Source organism: Lepisosteus oculatus, chromosome 6 (assembly GCF_040954835.1).
Source record: "Lepisosteus oculatus isolate fLepOcu1 chromosome 6, fLepOcu1.hap2, whole genome shotgun sequence".
NCBI lineage: Eukaryota > Metazoa > Chordata > Actinopteri > Semionotiformes > Lepisosteidae > Lepisosteus > Lepisosteus oculatus.
The window spans coordinates 45,634,222-45,656,983 of record NC_090701.1 but is presented as its reverse complement, the minus strand read 5'-3'; the positions used below and the strand labels follow the sequence as shown (position 1 = coordinate 45,656,983).

Genomic DNA, 22,762 nt, shown 5'->3' with positions numbered 1-22,762 from the left:
TCATCATGGAAAACTGAAAGGACAGAAATGCAAAACGCAAAGTGTAATAATTGATTATGCAAAGTGTAATCTCGGTTACAAATAATAACATACCACATGGACAACATGAAGCATCCTTTAGAAGATAAGAGCAAATATAAATGAGAGGCCATTCAGTCCATGAAGTTCTGATAGGGACCACAGGGAGGCGACAGCAGCATGATGCTCAGGCAGCACTGTGGAGTTTTTATGTGATTGTGGAGTGTGCTGAAGGATGCTCATATGGTATCTTTTAGTTCTGGTGCAGATGGTTTTGAATGAAGAGGAGTTCACTTCTCTGTATTAGGTGTACATAGAGCCTTGGTCATTAGTAGTTCATTGATGAAAGCCTCTCATTCTGCTGTTTCTTGAAAGGATCCAGGGCATTGCCTTCAATACCATGACTGGGCAGCTTGTTCCATACATCCACAACCCTTTGTGTAAAGAAACGCCTCCAGTTCTCACAATTACATTCACTTCCACATAGTTTCCATGCATGTCCTCTGGTTCTTGGTTCTCTGCTGATTCTGAAGCAATCCTCTGGGTTGACTTTCTCAATACCCTTGCAGGTTTTGAAAATGTGGATCAGGTCTTCTCATGCTCTTCTCTGTTCAAGATAATGTTTAGTTAATTTAACCTGCCAGTGAAGGATCCTTAGTCCCTTAAGATCAAGAATGCATCTGGTTTCTGTTCTCTGGAGTCATTCCAGAGTACCAGAGTCTTTTCTATAATGTTTTAAACAAAATTTTACACAATATTCTAAATAAGACCTTACTAGTGTTTTTACCTACATAAAATTTTGCTTTTTTTAAAAGTTTCCCCAGATTGTCTAGAAGATGGAAATGATGTGACACCAGGGTCTTTATTATTTATATAGTACATCTGAGCAACTAGAGAGTGTTATAATTCTTGCCATAGATAATTTAGTAGAAAATGTTATTAAAATATACTACCTGTTACTTGATACAAAGACAAATGAGAATTCATTGCAAATAGCAATGGTTAAGGGGACAGACAATTTAAAACCTGTAAAGAAAAAGAACAGGTTAACTACCAAAAACCCTTTAAGAGAACTATGAAACTTCAGCATCATGCAAAAATAAAATAAATGGTCCCTCACAAAGGTTTTAAATGGCATCCGATTTTGTGAAATTACAAAATGACGCAGATACGTTTTTAAAGATCAAAAGGTTTTAAAGGTTTATTCAAAACCTGCATATTCAAACAGAAGACTGCTTGCATAAGTTTCTGTAAATAGGAAAAAACTAAAGTTAAAAAACTGAAATACTGAAATATGTTGATTGCATAAGTATTCAGACCTGCCTGTGAATATTTAGTGGCAGCAATTAGAGCAATTACTTTTGAGTCTCTACCAACTTTGCATGCTAATGTGGTGCAATTTCTTCCCATTGTTCCTAAAAGATTTGCTCAGGCTCACTCAAGCTGCCTGTGGATCACCTATGGACAGCGGTATTCAACTCTTTAAAAAAGATTCTCAACAGATTTCAGGTCAGTACTTTGACTGGACCACTCAAGGACTCATTTACTGGACCACTCAAGGACTAATTTCCTTACTCTTAGGCCACTAAGACTCTGCAGTACTAGGCTCCATCTATGTTTATTTCAGTTTTGACTTTCCACTCCCTGTTGATGAGAAGCATATTAACGTTGGGCTCCGTCTGCATGCTTGACAGTAGGAATGGTGTTGATTGAATGATGTACAGATCCAGCCATTAATCCTGCACAGGGGATGCATTATACTGCAGGTTTTTTAAAGATAGGACTGCAGTTCTTTGTAAAACCGCCAGGTGGAGCAGTGAAAACTTAATGTGGCATGTGGAGCATTTGGGCTGTTGCCAGAAAATGCCTGGTTTTGAATCCTGGTCAATGCTGAGGGACAATCTTATTCCAATTACAGAATTTAAGTTGTATACTGTTTAGAGTTTTATTAATTTCAAACTTTTTATTACAGCACATTAAAGATGAAACTAAAAAAGTAGGTATATTTTATAAAAGGAAGATTGCTCAGTTGGATATATTAAAAAAAAGTTAATTATTATACTGTAGCTTGTGAACGTGCAAGGGTGTAGGTAGGTGGATCGAGCAGTGTGCGTTTATCCAGCGTGTACTTGAGGGGTGTACGACATCCACTTGTGATATTTTACCTGCTTAGTTACACAATTCTATATTAATATTACTATCAAGTGGTATTAAATCAGTACAACCTTTTTTTTTATAATTACAGCAAGTGGTGTTCTTACTATATACGCTTCTTCGCCTCCTACACTGGCTATGTCCCTGACCTCTACAAATGATATATTGATGACTGCGTCGGTGCCACCACATGCTCCAACGATCGGCTCGAGTTCTTCCTGTACCATTTCACCAACTTCCACCCGTCCCTCAAATATACAGTTCACATATCTTCCACCACTCTTCCGTTTCTAGACATCCACTTGTCTATCAACTACCCCCGACTGTCCACTTCAGTTTATTACAAACCCACGGATTCACACAGCTACCTCCTGTACAGCTCATTTCACCCCAACCACACTAAAAACTCTCTTCCTTTTTCACAGTTCCTTAGGTTACGACGACTATGCAGCGACGACATCGACTTCGAGAACCAAGCCCTCGAAATGTACTCATTTTTTATCAACAGAGGATATCCCAGCAGTGTGATTGACAGGGCCCTTGCCCGAGCCAAAAACACCCCCCGGACCATCAACCCGATCAGGAACTCCCGCCGTAACTACCGCATTCCCTCGGTGCTTCCTTACCACCCTAACACACTTCCTATCCCCAGGACCATTAACCAGAATTTTTCCATCCTACAGGATGATCCCTCCATTGGGGCCCTCTTTTCTGATCGCCCTATCATCTCATATCGCCGACCACCTAATCTGCGTAACCTCCTTGTTCACAGCTCCCTTGACCACCCTCAACAACCATCCACACCAGGCACTTTCCCTTGCAACAGAGCTCGCTGTATCACCTGCAAGTACACAGCCACCACCACACTCATTCAAGGCCCCTCAGGACAATTCCGGATCACCCAGACAGCATCTTGTACCTCCAGCAACCTTATTTACTGTATCTCTTGCAGTAAATGCCCAGCCATCTACATTGGAGAAACAGGAAGGAGACTCGGAGACCGCTTCAGAGAACCGTCAGGGCTGTGAAGATTAAAGATCTCTCCAAGCCCATTGTTTCTCATTTTACCTCTGACGGCCACGACCACACTAATCTCTCCGTCTGTGTTCTCAAAGACGGTTTTCCGAACTCATACATCAGAAAGACCACCGAAACTAAAATTATTCTGCAGTTAGGATCACACATTCTCCCTTCCCTTAACGACAGATTACTGTTCTTTTAAATTTTCTCCATTCATTGGAAGTTTCATTTCACACCTCTCTGCACCCATTCTGACTTCACACCTCTTGATTGGCCTCTCTTTCTGTCCCCTGCTCCCGCCTCTCACTCCTCCTCCCTCCCAACCTTTGTTCTCCCGCTACTTTACCTTTGCCTACTGCCCTGTCTCTCTCACACCTGAAGAAGGCTCCACGGCCGAAACGTTGTGTTCTCTTTCTTCTTTTTTTCAGCATGGAATAAACCTATTACTTGTTCCTTTGCAGCCTACGCATGCTGACGCAGCTACCCACCTTCTTACTATATATTCTTAGACAGGGATAAAATGTTCTAACTTTTTATGAAGTACAGTATATAAACCTTATAATGTTAGAACAAGCACATTAAAATCTTAACCCACTGCAAGTCACCAAGTTAAAGACTTTGATGCATAAAATATTTATGAAGAAGGTGGAACACTGTTGTGTACTTTTTTATATTTAGCTACCACTAACATCTACTGTGTGTTCATTAGGTATGTATTATGTCATACCACAGTTTTTATTTTCAGCTTAAACAAAACTTACCTTTAGGTTTTCTGTATGTGGGTGCAAACCTACAAGAGGCACGTCATGTTCAAAAGCTACAGTATAATAATAAACTCTTTTTATATATTCAACAGAGCAATCTTGCTTTTATAAAATATACCTACTTTGTAATTAGTTTAACCTTTGAAGAGTTTGCATGAGAGAAGAAGGTACCTTTTTTAGAAGTTGTGTACTGTGCTAAGTAGGTGAATTTGACAAACAGCTAGAGTTGTTTAAAGTATTTAAAATCTATCTGACTGTACTGTAGCTCTCATGTAATTTGAGCAGAAAGTCATCTTGCTCTCACAAGAAGCTCTGGTAGAGTTTGTGTTAACACACTGCACCCTCTTGAATGGATTTTTATCACCTTTGTCTGTCTGGGGCATGGGGCTGTCTCCCTTTCTCAGTTTAACATCTGATATGTCCCCAGTAAGCTAAGAGACTAAAACCCACTATAAATAAAACATCTGCTTTGCGACATTTCGCAAAACTGCTCCAAAGTTGGGCGCAGAGTAAAATGCTCTAAACTGAAAGCCACGATGGAAACCACAATCAGTCTGTCCAGGGTGGTGGTGGGCTGTCTCCTTGACATCTGATACTCCACAGTATGCTTAAGCGATCGTGACTCTCAAATAAATATACTGCAATATATCAAATTAATAAAAATGTTTATGTAAACTTCATAATAATTACAATTGACAACATTGTTTTATTCACAATTGGTTGAATTTGCCATTGCACTTCAAAGTTGCATCACAAAGAAAATAAAAATGGTTGTAAAGTGATCCAAAGCTACATCAGGTAGGTAGGTAGCTGCGTCAGCATTCTACATAACAAACACAGCAGGGTGTAACTCACCTAGCCTTGGTGACAAATAAAATGTTTGTTAAAGAAGGAAGGAGCTGCGTTACATAAAGTGGCTGCAATGGAATACGTAAAAGGTAATTCAAAGGTGAAAAAAAAGACTCAATGTGTCACCTCTATAACTCTTCAGCTTACAGTTCATCTAAGGTCATTCATTATTAATATTATTATCTTCTGTATCACATTAAACTTGGAACATTTTTGCAAGCGTAAATCCACCAGTCTATCTATTTTCTAACCACTTGATCCAGGACATGTAGCAGTTTCACCTACACTATTTGGTTACATTTTTTACAGTTTTGACAGACTTCAGAATGTTTCAACTGATGCTTACAAATGTAACATAATGAGTACTGTGGTGAAAGAGCTATTGAGTACAAGACATCTTTCCGCCTGTGAAAAGATTTACATATCTAGTTTATTCTTATCTGTGTGAAAACAGGAAATACAGAAGGAGTTTCATAAAGTAACGAGAGGTCTGGAACACTCTGTCTCACAAACAGGCATTTTAACAAGAAAGAGAAGGTTGTGAAAATTACCCCAATAAAATACAATTTCAAAATACAAGCAGTTTGAAATATTAATTGCTCTTAATAAATTCATATTGTTAATTATTATCAGATACATTATTATAGCTCAGTTCCAGTAGTCTTTTTAATACTGTTTTGTTATTTATGAATTATAATTATAATATATATATATAATTTAGTTTTAAGGCTTGTTGTAAAGGCTTGTCTTTAATTGCCGGACTTGATTGAATAAGTTATGTTGAATTGACTTGCATTAAAGCAGTTGAACTGGTTTTTACTCCCACTGTTGACAGTGTTCATGTTTGCCCATTTGTGTTGTTAATATAATTTAACTTTGAAAAGAAGGAATGTTTATTTGTTAAAGGAGAGCTTGTGCCCTGATCAAGAATCAAACACAGGCTTCCAGAATGCGAAGCAAGCACTGAAGCCATTGTACCAACGCGCCACTTGGAAGCTTAGGCTATAACTGAAAAGGACAAGCAATATGTTTCCAAAGTAATCATGAGTGAATGAGTCAAATTGATGCAGATGTTTACAAAGAAAGTGGACTATCGTAAAATTTTGAGAAATAGACATTTTAACATTTTTAGCCGTTCTTAATAAATTCATATTGTTTGAAATGATCAGATATGTTATTATAGTTCAGTTTCAGCAATCTTTTTAATACCATTTTGTTGTTCTTGATTTTCATTATAATTATATACATTTTTATTTTAAAGCTTGTTGTAAAGACCTATCTTTAATTGCCCCGCCTGAATGAATAGAGTATGTTGAATTGACTTGAACTAAACTAAACTAAACAGTTGAACTGTTGACAGTATCCACGTTTGCCCATTCATGTTGTTAATATAATTAATATAACTTTGAACACGTTGTGATATTTAGAAATAACAAAGAAATCAATACAGTGTGTCCATAATATTTGCTATTTTAGTTTTTTAAAAGAAGGGAATCAAACTTGGGCTTCCAGAATTAAAGGCAAGCACCAAAGCCATTGTACCAACACGCAACTTGGAAGCTTAAACTATAACTGAAAAGGACAAGCAAAATGTTTTCAAAGTAATCACAAGTGAATGAGTCAAATTGATGCAGATGTTTACAAAGAAAGTGAACTACGGTAATACTTAGAGCTATGTGAATATTTTAGTTCAGGTGGGTAGCTGTGTCATGCATAGGTTTGCATAGCATGGAATAAACCTATTACTTGTTCCTTTAAATATTTGATGTTTAGATCCTTTAATTAATATTATCAATTTCTCAATAACTTTAATTTCTCAAACTTTAGACACGCAATTCCATATTATATTCCCTATTAAGTGGATTCTAAAAAGTACACCGTTTTTTACTGCGATAACGAGTTTTCATAGAAAAGATTAAAACATTATAGCTTTTTATGAAGTATAGAAACGTAATATAGTCAAAACAAACATTACAAACCTTTTCCAAAATAACCACAGTACATGATTGAGTGAACGACTTTGATGTATAAAATGTTTATGAAGAAACTGGAAAAATTTTGTATATTTTTTGTTTAAATTACCACTACCAGCCATAAAAAGTTTGTATAATATATTTATATTCCTAAATTAATATTTTTTATGATGTTCAGAGACATTAAGTTCCCATTATTTCTATGCTCAGCTACCATGTTTTCCCTTTAGTTTTAAAATATCATATTAATATTCCATATTAAGCAGATTTAAACATGCAGAGTAGAGAGATTAAATGAAGCAATCGTTTCACTAACAACTAATACACCACAAGTGCCACCTGTCGATCTTGATCATTTTGGCCAGCAAATCATGTACTATGGTAGCCTGAAACTCAAATCCCAGGTACAGGTTTCACTGTGCATTTTGAATGGCTACATCTGTAATTGACACATTTAATGGAGTCCTTTGTGACACAGTGGTATGTGAATTGATGTGTAAGTTGATTCTTGGAGGCACCGTGGTTATCATTGCTGTCTCTGGGATCAATTCTAAACCAGGGATGTCTGGTTTCCTCCCAAAGTCCAAGAACATACTGGTAGATAAATTTCCTTAGGGTAAAAATGGCTCGGATGTCATTGTGATGAACTTTTAGGTGCAACTAATAATTGTATTTCTACAGGACAAGAGTTCTGCCAAATGAATGGATCAAGGAAGGTCTTTAACAGGCAATTCAGTAGGTTTCTTTATAAAGTAGAAGGACAAAGAGGCTGCATACTCAAGACTCAGGAATACAAAATTATAATTAACCTTGTTTTACATTTTTTATTGCAAAAGGAGCATTGAAAGTAGCTTCTTAAAGCACTTTAGAATAATAAGACAAAACAAATTAACACGAAAAGGAGCTAATAACATTAGTACAATTACAAATGAGGGTTCAGAATGCAGTAGATGATGCAAGGGGCAGAGGGAAATACTAGTTAAATCAGAGCCTTTCTTAAGCAGCAGGTTTTGAGTCTGGATTTGACAGTGTTCAAGGTAGTTGACACTCTGATATCCTTAGGGAGAGAACTCCAGAGCTTTGGGACAATGCAGAAGGCCCTGTCACCCAGAGTGTAGACAGGCTTGGGGGACAGATAGGAGACCAGAGTCAGATGTAGGAATGTTGCGAGTTGGGGAGCAGGACAATAGTAACTCAGATAAGTACTGAGCTGCCAAGTCATGCAGAGCCTTATAGGTGAGCATGCAGATTTTAAAGTTGAATGAAACCTGATAGGAAGCAAGTGCAAGAACTCCAGGAAAGTACGTAAGGGATCACTTGAATGTGACCTGATCAGGATTCTGACTTCCCGGATTACTGTAGTTTCTTTAACTTACAGTAGACATACCAGCTAGTAGGGCGTTGGAGTAATCAATTCTAGAAAAGAAATCAGAGACATCATACGTATTGAAGAAAAATAGAAAACAATAATACAACTGCAGTAAGATAAGTGAATACAGAGATTTCGTAATGGCAAAAAAGAAGAAAATAGAAGTATACAGGTAAATAAAACATGAAAACTAAAACCAGCAGAATGTCAGAAGCAGGAGAAGAACATTAAAACTCCCACAGCCAAAATCCCAGTAAGACAACGGGGAGAAGCTATTAAATCCTCTTATAGGTTGATGGGAGACAGCAGAGCGATAGAACAAGGGCTGTCTAAAGGAGAAAGGAGTGTTTACCACTGATCTGAAAAGAATAGCCTCCAAACACACTGACATTTCCAGAACCACAACTGTTTTATTTCAAATAGGAGCCAATCGCCATCCACAGTTATTCTTTTTGTCATTTATTAAGTGGAGCAGTCTGACATTACATAATCGATTAGAACACTGTGATACGTATAATAGCCAGAAATGAGAAATTTCAACCCAAACACTCTCCCAAACCATAATAATGATTTTAAAACAGAAAGGTCTAACAGTTTGTGCTTTAAGTCTCACAGAAACCAATAATAATGGAGGAAAATGTTAAAAAGAAAATTAAATTAATGTAAAGGGAAAATATAAGTACTATAATATTGAGAGGTATTCCCATATAGGAACTCACTTCAATGGTGCACATTTTCATGTCACCAAAAGTATAAGTAGAGAAGAATATTCCTCCAAAATTAATATAAGCTAGTAATTCATAGTTCTTAATAAGCAATGCTTTCTTACTTATTTAGAATGCAAGAATACAAACCCCAGATGAATAACCACCACCTTTATTCTGTACTTCATGTCCTATTGTGTGTTGTGTGTGTGAGGGATGTGATGTTACTCGGCTGGGGAATATTCTCCTCTCTCCTCCCTGTCTGCTCTGCCCTCCCACCCCTGTCCTGCTACACAGTGGTCAGGGTCAGGAACAGGGACAGGAACACCACCGCTGCGATGGCGAGCCTCCCCACACTGCCCAACCCCACCCTCTGAGCCGAGGCATGGGGTGACTGCGGCTCCACCATCACCCACTGGACATCCCCCTGGGTTCCCATCCTCCAGCTCAGTCGCCCTGCAGACCTGTCCTCGAGGACTGTATCGTTGCCGAAAAGGGGGGGCCGGGTGAAGGGGGGCAGGCGAGCGGGAGGGAGCTCCGCGTCATTGAAGACCCCCGCCCTGACGCAGTACATCACCTGGCAGCCGTCGCTCACCGACACCGAGTGCTGGGCGAACCCCGGGGGGCATTTCTGCTGGCCGTTGGCCAGGGGATTCCCTGCCTCACAGCTGAAAAAACCGCCGAAGAGCATAGAGTAGTGGGTACCCACTTGATAATCGCTGCTCAGACAGATCTTCAGCCCATCAGAGAGCAGGGCGAAGGAGAGGAAGCCTCTGGGGCAGCCGAACGATTTGGTGATGGGATTCTTCAGGGTATCACTGTACAGACCCCCAAAAAGGACTACAGAGGACTCTTGGACCTTGCCTTTGGCAGAACACCAGTATGTGGCGACGTTTGCCCTCCGCACGTAGTAGACATTGTTGCAGATGTCTTTACAGCAGGTTAAGACCAGCCAGCATGATTTGCACTCCCGATGGCACTCGTAGACAGTGTATCCTTGTTCCTTGTTCTCGGAGCGCAGGAGGGTCGTGTTGTAGAATGCCTGGCAGGAGAAGGAGTCTGTCTTGGGGTTTTTCTGGTCCAGGCCTGGGCAAAGGGTGCCCCCATCCTGGGTTAGGGCGGTACAGCGCTGGAACACTCCTCCGAAACTGAGAATAGCCACCGTGTCATTGCAGGAGCCGTCGTCTACGTTGGCCTGGAAGCTGAAGTTTGGGGAGTTGGGGTCAACACATCCTGGGAGGGTGTTGATGGTATAGTAGCGCTCGATGGCACTGAATACAGACAGGGCCAGACGTTGGACAGTGGCCACAGACAGGTCAGGCAGGGTGTTGCTGTTGAGGAGGAATGGCAGGGGTAGTCCGGAGCGGTCGATGGCCACCAGGTTCTGGGCCACACTTTGCTCCCACTGCTGTAGAGACAAGCCTGGGTAGAAGGGCACTCCGCCGTGACTCTCCGTGAAAGAGTAGGTGATGTTCCCCTCGTACATTTTGGATTCAGTGGTCTCAGCCACCTTCTTCCAAGACAGGCTGATATTATCGAAGAGCTTTAGGAAGCTGATCTGGGCGGAAAAGGTGATAGTCTTCTGAGAGACCTTGGTGTCCAAGACAAAGGTGCTCTTGAGGTAGTCTTCATGGATCAGGCTGGCCCCCACGTCCAATGAGGTCACGACATGCGTTCCGTACTCCAGGACCAGCATCTCGGACAAGAATTCTGCGTTCCTAGTCTCATTGTTCTCCAGGGCATCCGCGATTTCCATTACCTGCCTCTTGAACCGTGAGTCCAGGGCAAAGCTAGGATGAGCTTTGATGGTGTACAGAAAGTGACGAAACTGAAGAAGAAAAGACAGAGAGAAATAGTGGAAACTGAATATTTTTATTTCTGCTGCATCAAAAAATCAGTTACTCGCTGACCTACAGTAACTGTGCAATGCCATTATAATGTATATGAATATCTACAGAAAGAAAACCATTACTAACACAGAATGTATGTGAAATAAGTGTATGTATACATCAGTCTGTAATCGTAGAACTATGACTTCCCAATGCTTTCCAACAGAAGAACCCAGCCTCTCTATCAAGCATTACAGTGGAAGTATCATGAATTGGGTCTGCTTTACTGCCTCAGGACCTAGACAGACAGAACCATGAGTTCAGCATTAAATCAGCAAATTCGGGAGAAAAATGTCAGGTCATCCATACACTGGCTGAGGCTTAGCTGAAAGTACAGACTAAACATACATGCAGATTTCCAAGAAGTCAAAATCGAAATCCAGACCTCAACCCCATTGAACTATTATGGCATTGAGCTGCTGTGCAAGGAAATCTTTAACTGTCACCAACGTGAAGCAATCCTGTGAGGAACAAAATGCCAAAATTCCTAAAAGCCAATGTGAGAGAGTAAGCAGTTACAGGAAATGTCTAGTTGAAGTCACTGCTGCTTAACAAGGTGCCACTAGGTACAGAATCTTAGGTTTCATTTACCTGATTATTATACATGAGGATATTTACTGTTGAATCGTTTTGATAATTAAATAATACCAATGTATATTTTGTAATTCTGCTATATAGTTTAATCAGGATATCGTATTGTTACAGCTGTGGGTGACTTGAGAAGTCTCTCTTAAGATTTAAGATAAAGTTTGTGACACTGGGAAGAGTAAAAACCTCTAACTTCAAAGCAGAGAGGACTGCTGAGGTCTGGGTGTCCCTTGAGCAGAAACAATAGTAAAGTTTATCTTTGTTTACCTAGGCAAGTTGTGGATCAATGACTGCAAAGGAGCAGGGCAGAAAGACACAGTATATGTTCACCTTTAGAGCATGAGGGAGAGAGGAGAAGCAGGAGGAAGAAGCAAGGAGAGCAGGGAGAAGATAGAGGAGTCCAGAGGAGTTGGGACTTGAAGCTAGCACCAGGTGAGACCTCCTACTTCCCGTATTGTTCTTAGTTTAATTAGTTTAATCTGTGTTTCATTCCCTTTTCCCTTATTTAAGCCCGGTGTCTCCGTTGTTCCGGGCTCAGCTTGGGAAGACAGATGCCCAAAAGCCCACCTATCACTGGGCTCAGGAGAAGCCCGAGGGCATAGGCTTTATCACGGCGTCCTGACCTCTGAGTCCAGGGCTCGGAGCACCTTGCCCTGTCATCGTTTTAACCTTTCATGTTCCTGGTCCCAGTTCCCTGTTCCCGTTTTTGATTGTCTAGGATGGATCTCCCGGCATCTGGATTTTGGAGTGCACCTTACTACCCCTTTGGACTTCCTTTTGGACTCGTTTGCCTGCACTCCCCCCATACTGAGGATCACCTCAGTCACTGCCCCCTGTCTGTCATCCCGACCTTACCTCGCTGTGCCTTCCCAGAAGTCATTCTCCAGACACTTCCGGATTAGACCGTCACGCATAATGTCTTTAACAATGCATTTCAGGGGATTGTGACCCGGCTCTCGTGACAGTGTCGTTTATTGTAAGAAATATTTGTTTTAGCCGAGTGTGCCTGGATTATTACTCCTCTCAACAAAGCTGTGCCAGATAATAAAGAATCCACGTGCCTCTAATTATACCAGCCACTCGGGTATATGATTAGAAATCACTTACAAGTCCGGGGTTATGAATAATTCTTTCACTGATTGACTAAACCGTTTGGTCAAATCCTGATTTTCATCAGTTTCGTAACCCCCAATTTGTAACAGTATATTAATCCTTTATTAAGATATTCATGCAGATCTAATTACATTTTAGGTCTAAAATGCACAATAATACAGACAAACCTATTTTCTCAGTACTGTAAACATAGTCTTAGATATATAAGAAAACATTTTGTTGCATAATGTTTCCAATAAAGAGTTTGCTCACTTTGTGGCAGTGAATGTAAACTACGCAACAAACAAACACATAAATTGCAATTGCAGCAATTAATCAACTGCACATTTCCCCAGATTCTGAAAGAAGCTTCATTGTATGCTGAAAGGTAATTTATTGTTATGCTGTATGAAAATGTGTATAGTAACATTTTAAGGCTTCTGTATAAAATTGTAGCAATTTTGACATAATAATAAAGCCAATTTGCTTCATCTGAGTCTAGAATTAATACATGTTTTTTTTAAATATGACCTGATATAAGAGATGGAAAGATTGTATTAATTATTGCTGTGAAAAACATCCATGTATACATGAGAGTCCTCAGTGTCTACTTCTTCTCTTTTTGTCACAGATATTCAATCTGTCCTACACTGTGTTATTGCCTCACTCATTGTCTCTCTCTATTTATTTGTCTTTACTGAGACCTCGACTCTCTCATTGTCTCTGTATTGTTATCTGACACTTATCCTGTCTTCTGTCACTTATGACCTTGTCTATATACATTAACTGTCACTGTATGTTTTACTCTCTCGTAACTGTGACTGTCTCACTCTTTGACTAATTACATGTTTGTGTCTTAGCTCTGTGGATGTCTCACTTATTTAATCTATCTGTTTTTCTCTGTCTCTTAACTGTGTCCTTAACTCTCACATATTTTGTCTTTATGTTTCTCTCTCTCTTCTCTGTGTGCTTGTCTCTCTCCCATATTTCTCTCCTTTGTTCTTGTTTCTCTCCCTGTCTCTCTCTTCTCCGTGTGCTTGTCTCTCTCCCATATTTTTCTCCTGTGTGCTTGTTTCTCTCCCTGTCTCTCTCTTCTGTGTGTGCTTGTCTCTCACCCTGTCTTTCTCTTCTCTGTGTGCTTGTCTCTCCCTGTCTCTCTCTTCTCTGTGTGCTTGTCTCTATCCCTGTCTCTATCTTCTCTGTGTGCTTGTCTCTGTCCCTGTTTCTCTCTTCTCTGTGTGCTTGTCTCTCTCCCTGCCTCTGTCTCTCAGTGATGGATCCTTTTACCTCCAGCCGGCTGGTGACTGACTGCTCCTTCACCTGATGTGTCTTCACCCTCCTGTTCTCGATGGAGAACTTGCTGTTGAGGAACTTTTTGAAAGACACGTCAGCATTGATGGAGCTTGCCTCCGTGCTCCTGTAGTCCTGCCAGTTCCCAATGATCTCCGAGTTGTGCTCCACCCGGCTTTCCTTCTGGGGGATAATGAAGACCTCATCTGGGAGCAGGTACCCGTCCTCAGTGGTCTGGCAGAGGGAGTAGCTGAGATCCATCACCCGGCCCATGTCCAGGTTGCGAATGTTGTCCCATCCTCCACCTGGAAGAGCCTCCAGGACCTTGATCTCCTTCTCAACTTCCCTACACTTCTGGATCCCTGAGCACAGGGACAGACCTATCCAGGCTGCCAGCAGGAGGAACATGGCTGCATTCAGAGCCATGCTACAGGTGGTCTCCAGAAAGTTAAAAAAAAATCTCTAAGCAGGAAAAGTGAGTCTTTAGCTATAATGAAGCGATGAAGAAAAATAGTTTTCTAAAAATATTATAAGTGTAGTTGACAAAAATGGCGGCACTTTCTGTAGAAAGGGACAGTCGTTTTGTTACTTGCTGTCTCTTGGTGTATGAGTGTCATGCTGAAGGTGATTTCAGCATTCTTATTCATCAGAACTTCCTGGGGTGTGACTATGTGGTGTATTAGATGTCCTGTCTTAACTGTAAGAAGAAATGCAGCTGATGTACTGAAACCTAGGTTTCACTTTTGGTTTAGTTAGTTTGGTTTAGTAAGTAAAACTTGCAGACATGATACTTTGAAATAGAAGCTGATATTTCCCATATATTAATTCATATAGTTATTATACACCTGATCTAAATCATATAATCCTACTCCACACATTCAAAACAAAACGAAGTAAATAACATGAATGGAAAATGCAAAAGTCAGGATTGTAAAATCAGTACAACCCCTGGTCTTGGGAAACCTAAATTAATTTGGTGCACAAATGTATTCGTTTTATTGCACACAATTGCAGGCATTAATTACACACTACCTATATGTGTGCATTGATAGTTTTTTTACCCTAATTTCAGAATAAATCCAACTGTATCTGTGAGGACTCTCCTTCAGATAGTGAATTTCAGTCAAGCATTCAACCATGAAGACCAAGGAGCATGGAGAAAAGTTATAAAAAACTCAAACACCAAATATACCTTTCAGCACTGTAAAGACAATCATTAAGAAGTGGAAAAAATATTGTACAGCCCAGACACTGTCAAGACCAGGGTCTCCCTCTAAATTTAGCAGCTTGTCAAGGAGGAAACAAGAAAGAGATGCCACAGGGATGATGAAAGACTCACAGAGTCCATGGGCTGAGATGGGACAGTCAACAATATCCTGGTGTATAATTCAACTTCAATTCCTTCTTGAAGTTTGCAGTAAAGTACCTACAGTAAGTAATACAATCAACATGTGTCAGAAAGCTTTGTGGTTATGCAAGATACAATTGGCTTAAAAACAAAGTGTTACAACTAACCCAAACACAGCATAGTACAGATGTAGCCATTTAAAATGGAGGGGAAAAACCTGTACTGCGGGATTTGAGCTACAGGCTACCACAATACGTAATTCGTTGGCCAAAATGATCGAGATCCACAGGTGGCACATGTGGTGCATTAGCTGTTAGTGAAACGCTAGCTTTATTTAACCTCTCTACTCTGCATGTTAAAATCTGCTTAATATGGAATATTAATATGGAATTTTACAACTAAAGGGAAAATTTTGTAGTTGAGCATAAAAATAACAGAAGCATGACATCTCAGAACGTCAAAAACAATATTAATTTAGGAACATAAATATATTATACACACTGTATATGGCTTGTAGTTGTAGTTTAAACTTTCACTCGGTCATGTACTATGGTTATTTTGGAAATGTTTTGACATGCTCGTTCTGACTATATTAAGCTTATAAACTTTATAAAAAGCTATAATGTTTTAATCTTTTCTATGAATACTTGCATTCGTTATCGCAGTATAAAAAAGTGTATGTGTACTCTGCTTAACGCAGCTCTGTCCTTTAACAAACATTTTATTTGTCACCAAGGCTAGGTGAGTTACACCCTGCTGTGTTTGTTATGTAGAATAGACAGTTATACCTGGGAGATAGAGCTGGAATTTTCAGTAGCATTCCCTCTCTTGTCAATGTTTGTTTCCTGTGTTTTCTAAGCACTCGTGTTTTCCATACTGTAGTTTTAAAACTTGAACAAAGATGTGCCACATGCATACAGCACAATGCTGTATAGTTTTAAAGCCACTACAGTACAGGTTGTGGGAAATACATGTATTTGTACTTTATCAAAGTGTGCTTTTGCCACAGCACCCTACATTACAAACTATGGGTGTTTCATTGAGGGAGAGTGTATTTATTAACCCGGTGAAGGGGGAGTGGGGACAAGTTGTTTTACAGCAGCAGTACTGGTGTGCAGACAGACAGAATAAAAAAAACCCAACAGGAACAACAATATACATTCATATTTCAAAAGTCAAGGTCAAGAGTTAAGAAACAATATGGCTACAGGTATGAATGAGGACTTGAATCTGTTGGTTTTGGAGTTGGAGAGTTGGTATCTGCGTTCTGATGGGAGTAACTTTGAAGTTATTAAACAAGGGGTGTGATGGATCATCGCAGATGGATTTTGCTTTACGCAAAACAAGTGTATGATAGACGGAGGAGAGGGTTGGAAGATCAGCATGTAACGAACAGTTCTATCTGGACCCTATGCGGATGACATAATCCAGAATAGTGAGGAAGGAATACACTAGGGAAAAGTCATGCAGGAACAGGGATGAACAGGGGGGCGTGTCCATACGGTGCTGGTGATCCGGGGAGGTGTGGCTGAGGCAAACAGTCCAGAATAAATCCAAAAGGGGGAATCCAAATGCGAAAGCAAAAGGTCCAAGGCTGGGAAATCCATCCAAACAGGAGATTAAAATCACTTGCCGGGTCGGGACCGGCGGAGGAAACAAGGACAAGAGCAGGAAGTTAAAAACATAACGGAGCCAGGCGCAACCAGGTCCCGGGCTCGCAGGATGCGGGGATCAGATGCAGAGCCACGAGTAAGGTGAGCGCCTGGCTTATAAAGGCAAACTGAACAGGGGAGAAACAAGGAACAGGTGCCAGGAATGATACAAACGAGGAAGGGCTGGAGCGCCCTTAAGAGGAGGGGTTACGATCGGGACACAGCACCAATGACCTTCTGACATATTTCACACAAGGCTGCCCAGTTTATTCTTGCGTCTCAGGTTCAGGTTGCCAAACCAGCAGATCAGGGTGAAAGTTAGACCAGATCCAAGGAAGGACCGGTAGAACAAAATCAACAATGAATCATTGACCTTAAAATACCATAACATAACACAGACCATACCAGACATAACAGACCATAACACAGGTCCAATGTCCTATAATGCCTTGTAGGGCAGGAAACATATTGATGGAAATTGGTAAGTGATTTCTTCAGGGAGCAGTGGTTGAAAGCTCCCATGATGAAATTAGGAGCATCGGGGAAGTTGTTTTGAACGTGTTGAACAGTCTGTTCAATTCGCTCTGCTGCCCTGATTGCGTTGGCTTTCAGGTGCATATAGACTTCAGTTACAACAATTTGAGGAGACTCTCGAGGAAGGTAAAATGGCCGTAATGAAACTGAGAAAAGTTCGATGTCAGGCTCACAAACACATTCTCTTACTGATTTACAAACAAACACCTCAGCCTTGTGCCTTCGGCATCCCGATGCACAGGTTCTCCAAAGCCGTCAATTTCCAGATCAGAATCCGTTTCCCCACAGAATCCGTGTCCCATCGTCTATTGTAACAGTATCAACAGCAATGTAGTAGAGAGGAACATGTCTAAATGTTTCTGTTATAGTCAACATCCCTCCCCTAGAGGGTGCGCCATTTTACTTCTGTCAGTAGTTCCCTGTGATCGTTTATATGTGTTCCCGGTGCGCCTTGTTGTGTCTCCCCCTATTTATTCTTAGCTCCACCAGGGCTCAGGGCTCAACATTAGGGTACAGAAGTCATGAGGCCCGCCTAGCAGCAGGATACCCTATACCTGTCTTAGGCCTCATCCCTGACAGCTCCTGTGTTCTGAACCCAGGGTCTGTTTGTGTTCTCCCCTTTCCAGGGAATTTTAGCCTCCTCATGTCTCAAGATGGATCTACGGTTGGTGTTTGCCTATTAACCTGGAGGTCAGTGTTTGATTCCCTCTCAATGCACATGTTTTTTTAAATAAAAAGAGACTCATTTAATAAAAAAAAAGTAGTAAATATTATCTATATTATAATTACATTTTATGTTCATATATCACAACATGTTCAATAAATAAATGTAAAATATGAATGAGCAAATGTGAATTTTTAACATTCAAATGTTAAAAATTCAAAGTTCAGGACATTTTAAATTAGTGAGAGGCTGTGAACAGCAGCAGCACCTGTGTTGATGTTAGTGGTTTTATTATAAAATTTATTTATATCAATCAATTAATCAATTAATCAATAAATCAAATTATCAACAATAATAATAAACAAATATTATAATAAACCGAATTCCACAAAGATTAACTACAGAAACTACGTCTTCTTTTTCTGTTTCAGCTGAATGGGGCAAATATAAAGTCAAGTCAGTCAGGATCTCGGAGTGTAACAAGTGCAAAAACATTTCGCATAACAAAACCCTAAAAAAAGCAGACCTTAAATTTAGATCGGGCATCTCTGTAGGTGTCTGAACAGTTCAATGAAAAAAAACTTTAACATAGTCAGGCAGATAGATTTTAAATTCTTTAAGGAAAATTTGCTCTTTAAGATTTGTCAAAATCAGATTCTTTACAATCAGTACACGACTTATCAAAAGATATCCGTTTCTCTCATCCAAACAAATGTTGAATTTTTTTTGGATGGGAGGCCTCAGAGACTCATTCATAGTGTAATCCAAACAAAACATCCACTGGGCATACCGTAATCTTGACATGCAGGTGTGAAGTACTGTAGGGTTCATAGTTTCTATTTTTAAAAGTTGTGGATTTGTGTTAAGATTTGTATCTGTTGGAACTGGAAATACAATGGGAAATATAATTGTGTTGGAGAAATGTTTCCCGCTTCCCCTTTAAAGACAGTCAGTCCGTCTTTATTTCACGTGCATGGTAGCGAAGCACACAGAGATGCTTGGTGTATTTTTACCAAGTAATTAAATTATTTTTCTGTTATCTGTCGCGCTTGCCTGTGTTGATCAGATCATGCACATCTCCCTCTTTCCTATTTGCCAAAGTTGGGACAAAGTGTGTGCACAGGGCGGTGCCTGCTCAGTCGAGGCAAGTCACAGAAAAAGAGAGAAAGTCGCTTTGCTCCCTGCGTAGAGGCTACTGCTGAATAATGCTCTGTTCAGGCGTGACGGCAAAAAGTCCAACCATATTGGTCTGGTGAGCTAGTGAACACAAGATGGTAGCTACAGTAACTGGTGTCAAGGTTCTGCTTTAGGCTAGACCTTGGGCAGAATTCTGTTTTTACATATGGGCTCAATGTCTAACTCTGGGGAAAAATATGTTCCAGAGTTTAGACAGCAAGTGTGGCAGGTACGTGGCTCTGTTGTCAGTCAGGCCAAGTTTGTTCAGCAGAGAGGAGGAGCACAGTGAGAGGTGACATTTTAACTGGGGAAAATAGGGCTGGTGGTTGGTCAAGAGGTTGCCAGGTGGTCTTCTTACTGGATAATTGACCATGGCCTGTGACGTTTGAGATTATGCTCGGATGTCTGTGGCCAGCGTGCTAGACATCCAGGCTCCACCAGTGGACATCCATCATCCAAAAGAGTATTGACACTGGAAAGATGCATATCCAGAAGACAAGCTCATCTTCCTCACAGGCACAGACCACCAGGTCAACTTATGGCTGATTTCACAGAGAGGGGTCTCTTTGCTACATTGCAGTGACAGGCAACAGTCTGTTTGGTCCAGGCACACAAAGAAAACAACACTTAATTCTAAGCTAAATAACAGGCTTTGTACCTACAGCAGCAATAAAGAATTCTAAGCTTATCTGCGGGTACTCTATACCGTACACTACTGCAACTAATCAAAAGGTGCAATTCCAAAAGACATCACCAGGGGGCAATATGCCACATTGGAAATATATTCCTCCAGCATAGAGCTGTGGTGCTGCTTGACATCACTAATGTGTTATGCAATACCAAAGACAGGTTTATTTTTCAATTTACACCTTGCCAAGCAGGTCGGGCCTCCTTAGGTGTGCCAGTAGCGGTGTTTGGTGTCACACAAAGTGTTACTGGCATTCACACACAAAAGATTATCAGGTCTTAGAACAAGTCACGTACATGAGTAGCAGCACAGGCTGTCTTTAGTGTACTTATTCTGTTGCCACTTTTATCTCTTCTGTGATTTCTATTCTATTGTGTTTATTACAGAGATGACCTCCCCTCTCTCTCTGTGTTTCGTTTCCTTTTTGTGTGTATTCTTCAGAGATTTTGTTATCTCGCCTCTCTTTCTAACCCTGCCTACTGACCTATTGTGTGTGTTTATTACCGAGGGGTTCTCTTTTATCTCCTAACTGTCTCACTGTGTGTTCTGTTGTGTGTGTTTATTACCAAAAGATCTTGCTCTCTTATTGTGTTTTTCCAGTCCTGCTTGTGTTTCTTACTGAGAGATTCTCTGTTATATCCTCACTCTGAGTCCGACCTGGGCTCAGAGTGATTACTAATAGAGGGAGAGGGTCTTTATTAACCCAAGGGGGCAATTTGTTTCACAGTAGCAAACAATATGAAGAAAAACACAGAAAAATACACATAAACACGAGACAGAGAATCGACAGCTGAGGTTTTAGCTATAGGAAAACATGAGAAGTTGAACCTCTTTTTAAATTGGAAAATCTGTATCTGTACTACCTGCAGTAGTTGGAATTCATTAAACAAAGTATGAATAAGGATTTGTACTTTAGGATATTTAGAATGGAATAAGCTTTACACAAGACTTGTAACTGACAGATATAGGATAGGATCAAAAGATCAGCACCAATGTGTTTCTGATACAGTTTGATACAGTCAAATATCATTTAATGAAATGGGTAATGCCTTATCAGTATTTTCTCAATAAATTGTCTTAAGATAGGAAAGGTTGTCCTGTTTTCATTTTGTCAGATTCATCATCCTTTTTTAAAAGTTATTACAATTTCAGATGACTGTGTACTACCCTGTCCATGGTTATGACAGAGAATAGAAGCTGGTTATAGAAAGTGATGGAATTTTTCACAAAAGTACGCAAGCCTCCTTCTTAAATGTCTACTGAAAAGAATGGTTTTCTATGTTCCAGGTTCACTGTTTGCTGTTGTTTTGGAAATTGCTTTGTGAGTATTTGTAGGAATTGTGGTTCCAAGGTCCTGCAGGATATTGTTTTCAGATTTCTTGCAGGTCCTTTTTTTGTCTTTCGGGAAGCAGAATAAGAGAATGTTAAAGTGAAGTTCCCAGGACAGAGAGTAATTTTACACACTGTGCCAGCACCCAGATCAGATGCCAAGAGTATGCTCAGCTCTCTCCCTAGTCCAGTGCCCAATCTGTTCTGGCAGTTTGAGTCACCGGACTGCTTTAACACATGCTAGAAGACCTGTGTTTTTCAGTTTGGTGTTTTCTAATACACACGGGAATAGATGTTTTTATATAAATGAGGTCTTTATCCAAAGGGTTGTGGGAGTAAGGAACAATTTAGTTGTGTAAGCCCATGCCCTGGTTTCTTTCAAGACATCAAGACAAAACATCAAGGCCCCTCAGGACAATTCCAGATCACCCAGACAGCATCTTGTACCTCCAGCAATCTTATTTACTGTATCTCTTGCAGTAAATGCCCAGCCATCTACATTGGAGAAACAGGAAGGAGACTCGGAGACCGCTTCAGAGAACCGTCAGGGCTGTGAAGATTAAAGATCTCTCCAAGCCCACTGTTTCTCATTTCACCTCTGACGGCCACGACCACTCTAATCTTTCCGTCTGTGTTCTCAAAGACGGTTTTCCGAACTCATACATCAGAAAGACCACCCAAACCAAAATTATTCTGCAGCTAGGATCACACATTCTCCCTTCTCTTAACGACAGACTACTGTTCTTTTAGATTTTCTCCATTCATTGGAAGTTTCATTTCACACCTCTCTGCATCAATTCTGACTTCACACCTCTTGATTGGCCTCTCTTTCTGTCCCCTGCTCCCGCCTCTCACTCCTCCTCCCTCCCAACCTTTGTTCTCCCGCTACTTTACCTTTGCCTACTGCCCTGTCTCTCTCACACCCGAAGAAGGCTCCACGGCCGAAACGTTGTGTTCTCTTTCTTCTTCTTTTTTTCAGCATGGAATAAACCTATTACTTGTTCCTTTGCAGCCTACGCATGCTGATGCAGCTACCCACCTGAACTGTAATCATTATATGTTTCTCTCAATTTAAAAGCAAATGGAAATGAGAAACTGGTGATGCACATCTCTCTTAAATATCTGGCACTGATTCTACATCAGTTTTGCTTCTACCCGTGTGACCCTTTTTCTAATGAGTCTTAAGTGAAGCATGAATCTTTGCTGAATGCAGGCCTGTTGTTTCTGCTCTGTGCTTGAAGGTGGTGATTGTGTGAAGGATGACTCAGGGCTCATTTGGGCTCGCCTGCTGAATGGTTAGGTAAGCTTTAGTCATGCCCTGCCCTCGAATCAAAACGTGAAAATCAGGTTCCAGCAGTGTAAGTCTGTAATCTTGTAATTCTGCGGCCGCTGTATTGCTGAAGGAGGTGTGGCTCTTCTCTTGGGTCTCCAGAGGCTCAATTTCTAGCACATAGCAAATAGTGTCCGTTAAGAGGGAAAGTAATTTCTTTGAGTGTTTAGCAGACTCCGATGGTCTTGTTGGAGCAGCACTGCATTGTGGGTGGGGTGTTGGGCTCATGAGTGGCAGGTTGTGGGTTCAAGACTCTCCTGTAGAGAGTGCTGTTGTGTCTTTGAAGGGCCAAAGGCTGCAGGGCACTTGAAATGGTTAAATCTTCTGCAAG

General features: G+C 40.6%; 2 protein-coding genes across 2 annotated transcripts in view; one reads left to right on the top strand and one right to left on the bottom strand.

The window, feature by feature from the left end:
- Positions 1–9,140: 9,140 nt before the first annotated feature.
- LOC102692621 (macrophage-expressed gene 1 protein-like) lies at positions 9,141–14,137 on the bottom strand. The gene is made up of 2 exons (XM_006634082.2): positions 13,708–14,137; positions 9,141–10,679 (listed from the first exon to the last, which is right to left on the bottom strand). The coding sequence occupies exons 1-2, from the start codon at positions 14,134–14,136 to the stop codon at positions 9,141–9,143; spliced, it is 1,968 nt and encodes a 655-aa protein (XP_006634145.2). The 5' UTR covers position 14,137.
- Positions 14,138–16,780: 2,643 nt separating this feature from the next.
- LOC102692827 (putative uncharacterized protein DDB_G0282133) overlaps positions 16,781–22,762 on the top strand; it is a 78,512-nt gene continuing 72,530 nt past the window's right edge. Inside the window, exon 1 of the mRNA XM_069191687.1 lies at positions 16,781–16,812. Within this exon, the coding sequence (XP_069047788.1) occupies positions 16,781–16,812 (32 nt within the window). The remainder of the gene's footprint in view (positions 16,813–22,762) is intronic.